The sequence below is a fragment of the Littorina saxatilis genome, linkage group LG15 (genome assembly GCF_037325665.1).
Source record: "Littorina saxatilis isolate snail1 linkage group LG15, US_GU_Lsax_2.0, whole genome shotgun sequence".
Taxonomy (NCBI): domain Eukaryota; kingdom Metazoa; phylum Mollusca; class Gastropoda; order Littorinimorpha; family Littorinidae; genus Littorina; species Littorina saxatilis.
In genome coordinates, this window is record NC_090259.1 from 41,398,491 (window position 1) to 41,411,388 (window position 12,898).

The following is a 12,898-nucleotide window of genomic DNA, read 5'->3' on the forward strand; positions in this document are numbered from 1 at the left end:
AAATAAACGGTAAAAACCCTCTTTCAAATGTATGGGTTCAGACAAACCCGCATCGTCGTTAGAGGAATAAACGGTAAAAACCCTCTTTCAAATGTATGGGTTCAGACAAACCCGCATCGTCGGGAGTGTGTAGTCAAAAGCGGCATCCGGCAAAGGTTAATTACCCACAAATGCCTACCTCTTTTTATTTAGGCCTCTTTTTGAGAATTTATCCTAGTCTAGAAGGGGATAGAGAGGAAAGAGAGAAATTTTGTTTCCCATCCACATCAGTTACGGGTTGGTTGTTGATGTAGAACGATAGCAAAGCAGTCAGGTCAGATAATGCACACAGCACGAGACGCTTGCAGAGAAGGATATACAATTAGGGTTCTTGCATGCTTACAGTGTGATCTTTCTTGCTATTTTTCATCAATGAACATAATGCCACAGCAAAACATATTTAACCCAATTGTACTTTGTGGTTTATGTTGAGAGTGAAGTTAGGATTTATCTTTTCAAGAAGTAGACTCTGCAGTCGTTCAGGCTATCCAAATAATCTAATTTGTAGGCTTAGGTTCCCAGTTAGCTAGCACACAAAGAGCACCAAGTGCAGTGACATCTGTGTACAGTACAGAGTAGGGCAACCGAGCTTGACCCACCTGTGCAATTATAAGTTGATCAAAATGCTAATCGAATTGATTGAAAATTAAGCAGGGGCGTCTTATCCAGGTGGGGCCATGGGGCTAGAGTCCCACCACTTTTCCCCCCCTAAAAAAACAAAAAGAGAGAGGGAGAGAGAGAGAGAGAGAGAGAGAGAGAGAGAGAGAGAGAGAGAGAGAGAGAGAGAGAGCCTCAAAGGGAAAGAACTCGATAACGCTCTTCTTTTGCAATAGAGACAGAAAGTTCCGATTTGGTGTGTCTGCTGCTTTTTCACGAGATTGTGCTATCGTATTTCCTAAGGTGTGTAGTTAAGTTTGTGATTTAGTACTGTAGATCTTTTTAGTTCATCACTACATTCAGTGCATAGTTTGTCATAATGATATGGTTCTGTGGAAGAATGTGTGGGTGGTAATCCTGTTCTTGATTAATTCGATTTGGCCCTCGTGTTACTAGATCTAGGGTCAGAGCGCTTGTAAAAGGCAGTTGGTTCAATGCCTACCATGCCGGCGTTGATCTTGTACAGCATGGTCAATCGGTTGTTTTTTCTTCGATCTTCTAAGCTAGGTTCTTGAGCATGCATGTTATTTACAGTGCCAGGTTCTCTATCTCTGTAGTTCAGGGACTGCAAAAGAGCCAAATTTCGCTGATGTCTCAAGTTGGTGTTCTTTTGAAACTTGTTCTGGTGATGCCTGCCACGAATGCTACAAGTGAGCGTTCTTTCAGTGCCATGAGGAGGGTGAAAATGTACCTTCGCGCCAACATGCTGCAAGAACGTTTAAACCATCTCATGTTGCTTCATGTGCACAAGGAGCGCACAGACAGAATTGACTTGGTGCATGTTGCCAACAACTTTGCAGCGTCACCCCATCGTCGTGACATCTTTGGCACGTTCACCACATCAGACTTGGTAGGGACAAGCGTTCTTCAGGCCACCAAGGCCACTCAAACTGTCAAGTTTGACTGAGACAAAGTGAAAAGGCGTGACTGCCCACTGGACAACGTGACAGGGCCTTTCTGTGCGTTCACTGACGTTCAAGTAAGTGTAAAGTAAATATTCCTTGATATTGTTTGATAGCCCCACCACTTTTTCATAGCGTGTGACGCCCCTGAGCAGATAATACCCTCCTGCTGCATATTTTATGCACACATTTTTTTCAACAAAGTAACTAATTGTTTACAGGTTCTTGTGTTCATCACAAGACATATTCTTATTTATATTTTTATTTTCAGAAGCCATATACTCAGGATCATTCCACATCTCATACCTGCATGTGCATATGAAGGATCATGTGTGACTTCTTCAATGGTTTCGAAGTATGCACATGCAGGTATGACCGGCTCGCACTACAGCATCGTTCAAATGTGGGAGAACGACACATCTGACAAATAGCCAGTGGTTACCAACATGAGAAACTGGGGATAGGAATCGTAATCCGTATGTAAGTTTGAAGCGGCCCTGACGCTGTTTGTACGTCAATCTGTACTTTGGGGTGCATGTGTGGTGTACACCTTCAAATGTTTGCTTGACAAAAATGGTGCTTTTGAGTTTGGTATAGACAGAGTATTTTTGAAAATAATATTTCAAGTGAGAGCTCGTTTCCTGGACATTAGACTGAAGTGCCACGCCCCGCTCTGCTTTTATACCCGACTCTCGGCCTTTAAGGGTCACTGTCGATGTGTTGACACTCATACTTCATTAACCTCAACTGCATTAGTAACAAGTCGCGTGAAGCGATATAAAAACATTTATTGAAGCTGTCGGAATCAAAGTAACAGATTAACACCAACAAACAGTCATCACCGAGACTATATTTAAGATAGTCTCGACTAACTACACCCAAAGACTGAGTCGGGTCACGCTCGTCTCCGCGTAGCATGCAAACGCAGTACTTAGGCCTACTTAACCTACTTTTTGTAATTCTCATCACAATTTTAGAGTGAACATGACATATGTATATATGTTTGAATTCATAAGAAATTGAGGAATACGATGGAATCACGTTTTAATCTGTTGGTGAAAATCTAATTTTGATGACAACTTTAATGAGCAAACTAATAGTTTTTAAGCCTCCAGGCTGAAATGCAATACCAAAGTCCGTGCTTCGTCGAAGATTACTTGACCAAAATGTCAACCATTTTGATTGACAAATGAGGGCGTTACAGTGCTGCCTCAACTTTCACAAAAAGCCGGATATGGCGTCATCAAAGACATTTGTTAGAAAAAAAAACTTCTGGGGATATTATACTCTCGGGCTCTCATGGGACATTTCATTAGCATCGGTCCAGTAGTTTTCTTTAAATCGCTCTACACACACACGCACACGCACACTCACACTCACACGCATACACCACCACGGTCGTCTCGAGTCCACGTCTACGAGGGCTGTTCTGGAAGTCCTCAGAATCTCATATTAGTGCACAACTCACCGTTAATTTGACCACGCCATTTTCTCGAAGGAACCTTCCTGAGCTGCGACACACGTTAACATTCTGAAGAAATACCTTTCAAACATGTTGGCACGAGCGTTTTTGCCGATACCCAAAATGACCCTCGTTTACTTTCGGACAGCAGTATCAGGGCTCTCGTAACGGTTTCCTGGGAGCTTTTTCTTTAAATGTAAAAACAAAACAACGTCGAAAGGGGCCAATGCAGAAAATATTGTGATCGGAACATCAGGGAACATCCTAATCTGTTAGTAAATTCGACTGATTTGGAAGCTGTGCAATGAAGTAGCATCAACCCTCAAGTGCCCGTGTTTGGCTTTAAACTCCACGGGAAGGCAATGATGCATGAACTGCTCTAAGGTAACCGTGCGCTACTACCCTTTTAGAATTGTGGCGCCTTTTTTTCTTATTTTCAAACAAATGGGACCACCTTCTTCTTGCCAGTGTTCCAAGATCACCAATAGTTGATAGGGGTGGAGCCGTTTAGGGTTATCCAAACGGCTGATCGATGTGTTACCCGAGATCAGATCGATAGACCCAAGTCCCCATCGCCTGTGACAACCTTCAAAAAACCCTCACACTCTCTGTGGTGACAATTAGAGAATAGCTGTATACATATTTCGAGACATATCCACTTTTGTACACCAGAAAGATCACGGGCACCCACTGTCTGCAACGCTTTTGTACCCGTAAAGGCTTGTGCCAGATTACATCGATGGGTGCCGATCCTATTATCTATGTGTCCTTTACATCCGTGTGTGTGATTCGTGTGTGCATCATACCTCTTCAACTTCTCAATGGCAGTAACATTTGTTGCAGTAACAGCATTCAACTGTCGGTCTGGGCGGGTGTCATCTTTGAAGACGTGTCTACCCGATTTAAATTAATTGTACCAGTTGTAAGTACTCGTTTTGGAAGGAGCGTTCTTCCCCATAAATCCCCACAATATGCAGTAGGTGTGAGAAACTTCACAATATTTTCAGAGATGTTTATGCTTCATTGCTGTAAATTCCCTTTTTCTAAGCTCCATGACAAGCACGTAAACATGGACGGGTAGCGTTCTTTGAGAGCTGTTTTCTTTGCAGAGGAAACTTTGAGATACATGAAAATTTGTGTCATCGCCAATGAAAGATTGCAGTATACATACGTCATTGTAAATATCATGAGGCATTGTCAGGAGCTTGGGGTCTAAGGACTTTCAGAACACCCTACGTATATTAAATCATTTAGTCAAAACTTGACTAAATGTAAACATGAACACAGAAGCCGAAAAGGTATACTTTGACACGTTTTTAGGCTGTTCTGAATTGTTCCACCGCGCGCGCGGTCTTGGCTCATAACCTTGTGCACACACGTCACATTGTACACGTACAGGTCCTGGTTAATCACACTGATTCTGAACTTGTGTACTCACTACACTTGGACACTGCGTCACACGTGGATCCAGAGATACAGTCACCAGGCGAGCAGCTCTGACGGATGTTCCACTCTGAAAAAAGTACAAGCCAACTCTTTACATATACAGGACCAGACAAGTGTTGTCATGTTGAAATGACCCTCAATATAAGGACTTATTACCAGCTCAGTGCATTATATTGCTATTTGACCAATCAGGACCGTTTCTGGTGACCTGCTTAATGTTCTCACTGCCAAGCAAGAACCTTTTTGGTTTATCACGCTAAAAGTAAAAAGACAAAGTAAACATTTGAATTAACAATATCAGCGTGACTTATTCGAAAGAATGTTTTCATCTAAACAATACCAAGGAACCAGTTTTATCTGTGGGTGCTTAACAGAATGGCAAGGCGCCACCCATCCACGGAGTATGCCATGCTAACCTGCTTAGTGAAAAACTGCATCGTCAAAGTTCTGAAGAATCAAATGAAATTGCGTCAAATGTATGTTTACATCATTTCCTCACTGTCTGGTGTTGTTTCTCAGACTGTCACTCAAGATTCTCCGAAAAATGAGGCGTCTATGAAGCGGAGTATAAAAAATAAACATTGTTCTATTTTCTTTCACACAAGAAACTTAACAACCAACCGGCACTTTCACCGTTCAAGGTGGGAGTTCTGCCGTGTATTGGCAGAAGGCAGTAAGTCCAAATTTGGTAAAAATGAGATTTTCATATCATAATGCAGAGGGGAAAAAGGCGCATCTTGTGTCAAAATTTCTAAGATGTGCGATCAATATTTATGGACTTTTTGAAGAAGTAAGTCCACTAAAAAAAAATTAATCAAAGGATAAAAATCGGCAAATGGAAGCAAGTCCAGGGACTTTTGGTTTTCAGGTTTGCACTGGACTTACTTCCTTGCAAGCCTCAAAACGAGTTTGCATGGTTTAGCGCTCTATGTCCATTAGCCAATCGCGTTCACCCTTTTGTAATCCTGACTGCGGTTAACCAATCAGAACTAAGCTTATTGTATCATTATTTCCCTGGCCTTTGTCGGGGAAAATGGCGATGAGAGCTGCTGCCGACGTGTTCAACTATCCGAAGCAACAGTAAGTTGGTTTGTTTGTTTCATTTTTGTTGTTGGCAGTTTTGCGTTCCGGTCTGAAATGACTCTCTCTCAATAGGTGTATGGGAATTTACAACGACAACACTGATTTTCTGACTGATTTGGGTATTCTAATGTGCACTTGCATTACGGAGCTAGCAAGTAAAATGCCATAGTTCAAATGCCCATTTATTATAGTTTTGTTGTTGTACGCTACTTCTACCGTGACTTCTTGACTATTCACTTCTGCTCCGTATTTTCATCATGATATTTATGGATGCATTTAGCATGTTTCTAATACAAAGAGATAGTTGTTTTGATCTAGAATGAGTGACTTGTGGTCTTGAGCGCTGACAGCGTGTTAGATCTGGAACAGTATGACACTATGATTATACTAGAGGATTGTTCTCCGGTCTCTTTGTGCTTCCAACCATCGGAATAAGTATTATGTCCTATTGTATTTGACAGAAATGTGAGTCGAAGTGGGACAGGCAGCGACGACAGCTGCAGCACACTGACTGACTGAGGGATACTCGCCACCACTGACCCTTTATGTTCAAGGGCCCAAAACAAGGTATGTTTCACTGACACAGCCAAAAATAGCGTGCAACATTTTTTCATTCCTTTCTTTTCTCGGGCTGAAGAGGTATATTTTAAAACGAGCAACATCTTTACATCATTTTCGTTGCAGTAGTATTGCGCCCCCCCGCGGGGTTAGGGGGAAGAATTTACCCGATGCTCCCCAGCATGTCGTAAGAGGCGACTAACGGATTCTGTTTCTCCTTTTACCCTTGTTAAGTGTTTCTTGTATAGAATATAGTCAATTTTTGTAAAGATTTTAGTCAAGCAGTATGTAAGAAATGTTAAGTCCTTTGTACTGGAAACTTGCATTCTCCCAGTAAGGTAATATATTGTACTACGTTGCAAGCCCCTGGACTGAGCAAATTTTCGATTAGTGCTTTTGTGAACAAGAAACAATTGACAAGTGGCTCTATCCCATCTCCCCCCTTTCCCCGTCGCGATATAACCTTGAATGGTTGAAAACGACGTTAAACACCAAATAAAGAAAGAAAGTTGCAGTAGTATTAGTATCAGCAGCAGCAGCAGTAATCGTTTGTCATTATAGTAGCCCGGGGGGGGGGGGGGGGGGAGGTGATGTGCGCGGGAGAGGAAAAGGATGATGTGAAGGAGGGTGGGGAGGAGTTTTGTCAATAAAATGTCTCACTTTTGCTGCCTTTTTCATTTGACAGATGTGTAAGCGTTGCTGGCAGGTTGCAACTGCGAGAAACAACCACCTCGGCTTGCAGGAGAAGAGGCCACAATGGAACTTGCCCAAATGAAAATGCCAGCAACATACGACGGTTATGGGCCAAAGAAAAGGAAGAGGAGTAATACTGACAAGTTTCAGTTTGACAATAACAGATGCTGAGCGCAGAGATGCAGAACGTGGGGACGAGGAGGGGGAGGAGGTGGGGGGGGGGATTGTATGTTGTTTGTTAGTTATCAAAACAGGCTCATGGAAAAAAATCTGCATCCAGTTAATCGCTGTAGTTGATAATTGTCATCAGCCGGATGGCAGAATGTCAGTTAATAGTTTTAGAAGGGATGTAGACTGTAACTGGGGTAGATGGGGTGATAAATAAATATACTACATCATAGTTTGCAGGTTTGTGGTTTTGCTAGTTGAACACTCAACTACAATGTTTGTGGACAGTGTGTGAATTACTATGTAATTCTACTAGCAAATGTAGCAAATGGTGTACAACTACAAATGTTTATATAGTTTATCACACAGTTTTCAAGACTAATTAAACAAATTTTGTTCAAAAGTGGAACACTCCAGCTGAAAGTCAACACTGCACGATAATATTGTTAACTCTGGTATAATGGCGGTTTGTCAAACCATTTCTTTTTGTCTTGCTGTTGCTTTAATTTTGTGTCCTTTGGAAATCAAGACTGCACGATTATCTATTGTTAATTCTGGTATAATGGCGGCTTGTCAAACCAGTTCTTTTTGTCATGCTGTTGCTTTAATTTCATGTAGGCTACTTTGGAAATCAAGACTGCACGATGACCTATTCTTAATTCTGGTATAATGGCGGCTTGACACACTAGTTATTTTTGTCATGCTGTTGCTTTAATTTTGTGTCCTTTGTAAATCGTTAGTCAAACTCAATAAATAAAACGTCTTATTGTCAGATCCTGGATTCTAATTCTTATTAGCAAACGAAAGCGAGAAAGACAGTGAGAAGGAAAGAAAAGTGTGTGTGTGTGTGTGTGTGTGTGTGTGTGTGTGTGTGTGTGTGTGTGTGTGTGTGTGTGTGTGTGTGTGTGTGTTACAGACAAGCAGCAGGATAAAAAGCGTGTGTGTGTGTGTAAACGTTTTCTTAGATTTTTATTTTAATGTTAAAAGACTTGCGTTCAAGTCAATATTTGTCTTGTGAATATCAAAAGAGAGTATCAAGACTTGTATTAAAAATAATGGTCTTTTTAAACGATATCAATGACACAAGAACGGATTAACAATAAAGTTAATCATTAGAGAGCGACCACAGATCGATATGCAAAACGAGGAACCAAGACAAAGACTAACTTGAGCATGTGTTGAAATTTCAGAAAACGGGAACATTTGTCTCAGTTAATCACAAAAGAAAATACAAGATTGTTCACCAAGGAAGTTGTTTGTGCATTCAGAAATTCACGAAATCATTGGACGTAAAGTCACATTTGAAAAAAAGTTCCAAAAGCAGTGTTGCGTGTATTTTCTTTTACTTTCAATTTTCGGAGATAATAAATTAGCAGAAAGCAGTAAGTCCACTTGCTGCTCTATGCCCTTTTCTCAGCCAGATATATCGCCCAGGATATAATATGGCAGAAAGCAGTAAGTCCAATGCTGCTTTTTGCCATTTTAAAAAAATAAGATTTAAGTCGGGATATAATTTGGCAGAAAGCAGTATGTCCTCTTACTGCCTTTTACCATTATTTTTGAGTGAATGAGTTTGGGGAATTAATTCGGCAAAAGGCAGTAAGTCCACAAAAATCATTATTTCTAAGTGATGAATCAAAAGAGGGTTTTAATATTCATAGCAGAAACGCACAATAATGTCCTTCATGTTATCAGCAAACAAAAACATCATTTTAGGCTTTTCATTCCAAAACAGTGATGCAAACACAAAAAGTCGATTTTCTCGAAACTATGTTTCATGGACTTGCTTCCTTCTGCCTTTACACGGCAGAGTTGCCGGCTGGTTGCTCCGAACTCGCTTTGCCCAGCTATCGTTGGAAACCCCTATTTATCGTCGTTCTATTACTCTTCTTTCTCCTCCTCCTCAAAAATAATCGAGGTTGCAACTGCCGCAGTGACTGGTATAAATGCATTGCAAACAGAGCAACAGCGTCATGTGATAGTCTGAATCCAAAACCGGACGATACGTGTGAGAGAGAGGGTGTAGAAAGTACCTCCTTTTTTACATTTAGTCAAGTTTTGACTAAATGTTTTAACGTAGAGGGGGGAATCGAGACGAGGGTCGTGGTGTATGTGCGTGCGTGCGTGCGTGCGTGTGTGTGTGTGTGTGTGTGTGTGTGTGTGTGTGTGTGTCTGTCTGTGTGTGTGTGTAGAGCGATTCAGACTAAACTACTGGACCGATCTTTATGAAATTTGACATGAGAGTTTCTGGGTATGAAATCCCCAGACGTTTTTTTCATTTTTTCGATAAATGTCTTTTATGACGTCATATCCGGTTTTTCGTGAAAGTTGAGGCGGCACTGTCACGCTCTCATTTTTCAACCAAATTGGTTGAAATTTTGGTCAAGTAATCTTCGACAAAGCCCGGACTTCGGTATTGCATTTCAGCTTGGTGGCTTAAAAATTAATTAATGACTTTGGTCATTAAAAATATGAAAATTGTAAAAAAAATATGTTTTTTATAAAACGATCCAAATTTACGTTCATCTTATTCCCCATCATTTTCTGATTCCAAAAACATATACATATGTTATATTTGGATTAAAAACAAGCTCTCAAAATTAAAAATATAAAAATTATTATCAAAATTAAATTTTCGAAATCAATTTAAAAACACTTTCATCTTATTCCTTGTCGGTTCCTGATTCCAAAAACATATAGATATGATATGTTTGGATTAAAAACACGCTCAGAAAGTTAAAACGAAGAGTGGTACAGAAAAGCGTGCTATCCTTCTCAGCGCAAGTACTACCCCGCTCTTCTTGTCAATTTCACTGCCTTTGCCGTGCGCGGTGGACTGACGATGCTACGAGTACACGGTCTTGCTGCGTTGCATTGCGTTCAGTTTCATTCTGTGAGTTCGACAGCTACTTGACTAAATGTTGTGTTTTCGCCTTACGCGACTTGTTTACATTTAGTCAAGTTTTGACTAAATGTTTTAACGTAGAGGGGGAATCGAGACGAGGGTCGTGGTGTATGTGCGTGCGTGCGTGTGTGTGTGTGTGTGTGTGTGTGTGTGTCTGTCTGTGTGTGTGTGTAGAGCGATTCAGACTAAACTACTGGACTGATCTTTATGAAATTTGACATGAGAGTTCCTGGGTATGAAATCCCCAGACGTTTTTTTCATTTTTTTGATAAATGTCTTTTATGACGTCATATCCGGTTTTTCGTGAAAGTTGAGGCGGCACTGTCACGCTCTCATTTTTGAACCAAATTGGTTGAAATTTTGGTCATGTAATCTTCGACGAAGCCCGGACTTCGGTATTGCATTTCAGCTTGGTGGCTTAAACATTAATTAATGACTTTGGTCATTAAAAATATGAAAATTGTAAAAAAAAAAAAAAATTTATAAAACGATCCAAATTTACGTTCATCTTATTCTTTATCATTTTCTGATTCCAAAAACATATAAATATGTTATATTTGGATTAAAAACAAGCTCTGAAAATTAAATATATAAAAATTATTATCAAAATTAAATTGTCGAAATCAATTTAAAAACACTTTTATCTTATTCCTTGTCGGTTCCTGATTCCAAAAACATATAGATATGATATGTTTGGATTAAAAACACGCTCAGAAAGTTAAAACAAAGAGAGGTACAGAAAAGCGTGCTATCCTTCTTAGCGCAACTACTACCCCGCTCTTCTTGTCAATTTCACTGCCTTTGCCATGAGAGGTGGACTGACGATGCTACGAGTATACGGTCTTGCTGAAAAATGGCATTGCGTTCAGTTTCATTCTGTGAGTTCGACAGCTACTTGACTAAATGTTGTATTTTCGCCTTACGCGACTTGTTGTTCATTCTCCTCCCCTACCCCTATTTCACGGTACGTATGAGCCCCCTTTAGTGTGACAGCAACATCTTCATCGCTATCTGAGCATGCAATTGCTACTTACTGCATGTTTTCTGTCGTGAATCACAAGCGGCTCCAAAGCGACACAACGACTCCTTGCCGGTACAGTCCTGATTAAGGACAAACTCTGTGGAAGACATTAGCATAATAATAATATTGATAATAATGATAATAATAATTGTCAGTAAGTAGTGGTGTCACATGACTGATGTGAACCAGTTGATTGGCTAATGGTGATGTGCTTAAATCTGTTAGCGCACTCTTGGAGTGCGCTAACTTTTCCACAGAGCGTATTCTTACGCCCTTTGCCAAAGCGAGACTGTACTCTCATCCTCAGAATTAATTAATGACATGTAGCTTATATTCTCCACTTTACCAAAAAATAACCATAAATTTCCTGCGGCTCAAAGCAGAAGTGTTTTTTTTTCTGACAGATCGCAGGCGAGAATGCATGGAGAATGCATAATTTAGATAGAAAAGAATTCACATGGTCAAAAAATGTTCCATTTGTGGCAAGAAGACTTGACTACGTTTTTAGTAGTTTAAGTGTGTTTGAAAAGATTGTTGATTGTGACATAATCTCTGTTGCGACGTCGGATCATAGAGGCTGTAGTATTCATATTAAACTCTCTGATGTCGTTAGAGGAGAGGGCTATTGGAAATTTAATAATTCTCTGTTACATGATGTGAGCTTTGTTGATCAAATGAACAAAATGTTTGACACATTTCAACTTGATGATGAAGAGGATTGTCAACTTGGTTGGGAATTATTGAAAATGAGAATCAAGGATTTCTCCCAAAATTTTAGTAAGCTTAAAAGTTTTGAAATTAAAAATGATGTTGCAAAATTGTATGGAGAATTAAGGTAGTTCACTGGACCCGTTAAATATAATTTGGTTTCTCCCAAAAGTTGGTTATTTTTTAAGTTCGATCTATCTGCTATGCATTCAGCATAAAAAAAATATAGGGTAGTGGGTTCGTTTCGGAGCTATGAGTCTCGGAAGACAGTGCCCGTTTTGAATTTTGGACCGAAAAATCGAAAAATGGGTATGTTTTGAAAACGGCCAATTACACAAACATCTGCATAGGAATAGTCATTTAAAAAATATCACCCAAAGCAGCAATGGGCAGGTAACGAAGTGCACTGGTAAACGAAAATGTTGCGCCTACTCAAACTTTGTGACGTCACGTCTTTTGCCAGAGTTTATTTTAAATTTGTTCCTCATGTTGAGGTATTTTATTGCTGGTAGCCTGGAAATAAATTACGATTTGATGAGATGGGTTGTAAACGCAAGAGCGATCAAAACGGCATTAAAAAAACCAAAAAAACCCGACAGGTTGGTAGTGTTTTTAGGGGGGGTTCACTCCCTTGATTAACCCCACCCTTTGCACTATTACTGTCCAGTGTGCCTCAGAAAAATATGTGTCACGATAATGTAAAGGGCTGTTGTCCGATCATTTGTCTCAGATATATGAGCCAACTAAATTATGTTTTTAAAAACCACTGTTACATATGACCTCTGTTGAAAGTCAAAGGTCACCGCAACTTTGAAAGGCCACAAGTCCGATTCAAATGTAATAAAAACGCCAATCAAAAGGTGGAGGTCACTTGTTTGATACAAGTGTAACAATAAAAATTAATAATCAAGGCTTGGTTTATAATTTTGCTTAATAGTGCGTACTGTTATTTGTTACGGTTTGAAGGCTGGGACTTTTTGAGGGTGGAATTAAAGCAATTTTTCGCCTTATGGGCCCCTTATGCCTCGAAGGACTTCAATTATTGTATTATCTGCTGCCAGCGTACAGTAGAAAGAGGGCTGCATACACAAGACACTTGTTCTTAATACTACTGGCTCTTATTCTAGTTCAAACACCGGTTTTAACATGTGGTATTCTGATGCAATCACGCTGTGAGCATCACGGGTTGGGAGACACTCTCTTACCTGCTACCGGAGCTTCAATGTTAGCTTTGGTGATTATTACGATGTCACTGG

At 40.1% G+C, this 12,898-nt stretch overlaps 1 protein-coding gene and 1 long non-coding RNA gene across 4 annotated transcripts in view; one reads left to right on the top strand and one right to left on the bottom strand.

Annotated features, from left to right (window-relative positions):
- Window positions 1-12,898, bottom strand: part of LOC138949331 (uncharacterized) — a 617,348-nt gene that overhangs the window by 276,605 nt on the left and 327,845 nt on the right. For all 3 annotated transcript variants that reach the window (XM_070321116.1, XM_070321117.1, XM_070321115.1), the window contains 2 exons: window positions 10,948-11,031; window positions 4,499-4,573 (listed from right to left, as the gene is read on the bottom strand). In XM_070321116.1, coding sequence (XP_070177217.1) covers window positions 4,499-4,573; window positions 10,948-11,031 — 159 coding nt within the window. The remainder of the gene's footprint in view (window positions 1-4,498; window positions 4,574-10,947; window positions 11,032-12,898) is intronic.
- Window positions 5,158-7,200, top strand: LOC138949323 (uncharacterized). The gene is made up of 3 exons (XR_011450233.1): window positions 5,158-5,586; window positions 6,051-6,156; window positions 6,833-7,200. It is a non-coding gene; the product is annotated as an uncharacterized lncRNA (long non-coding RNA).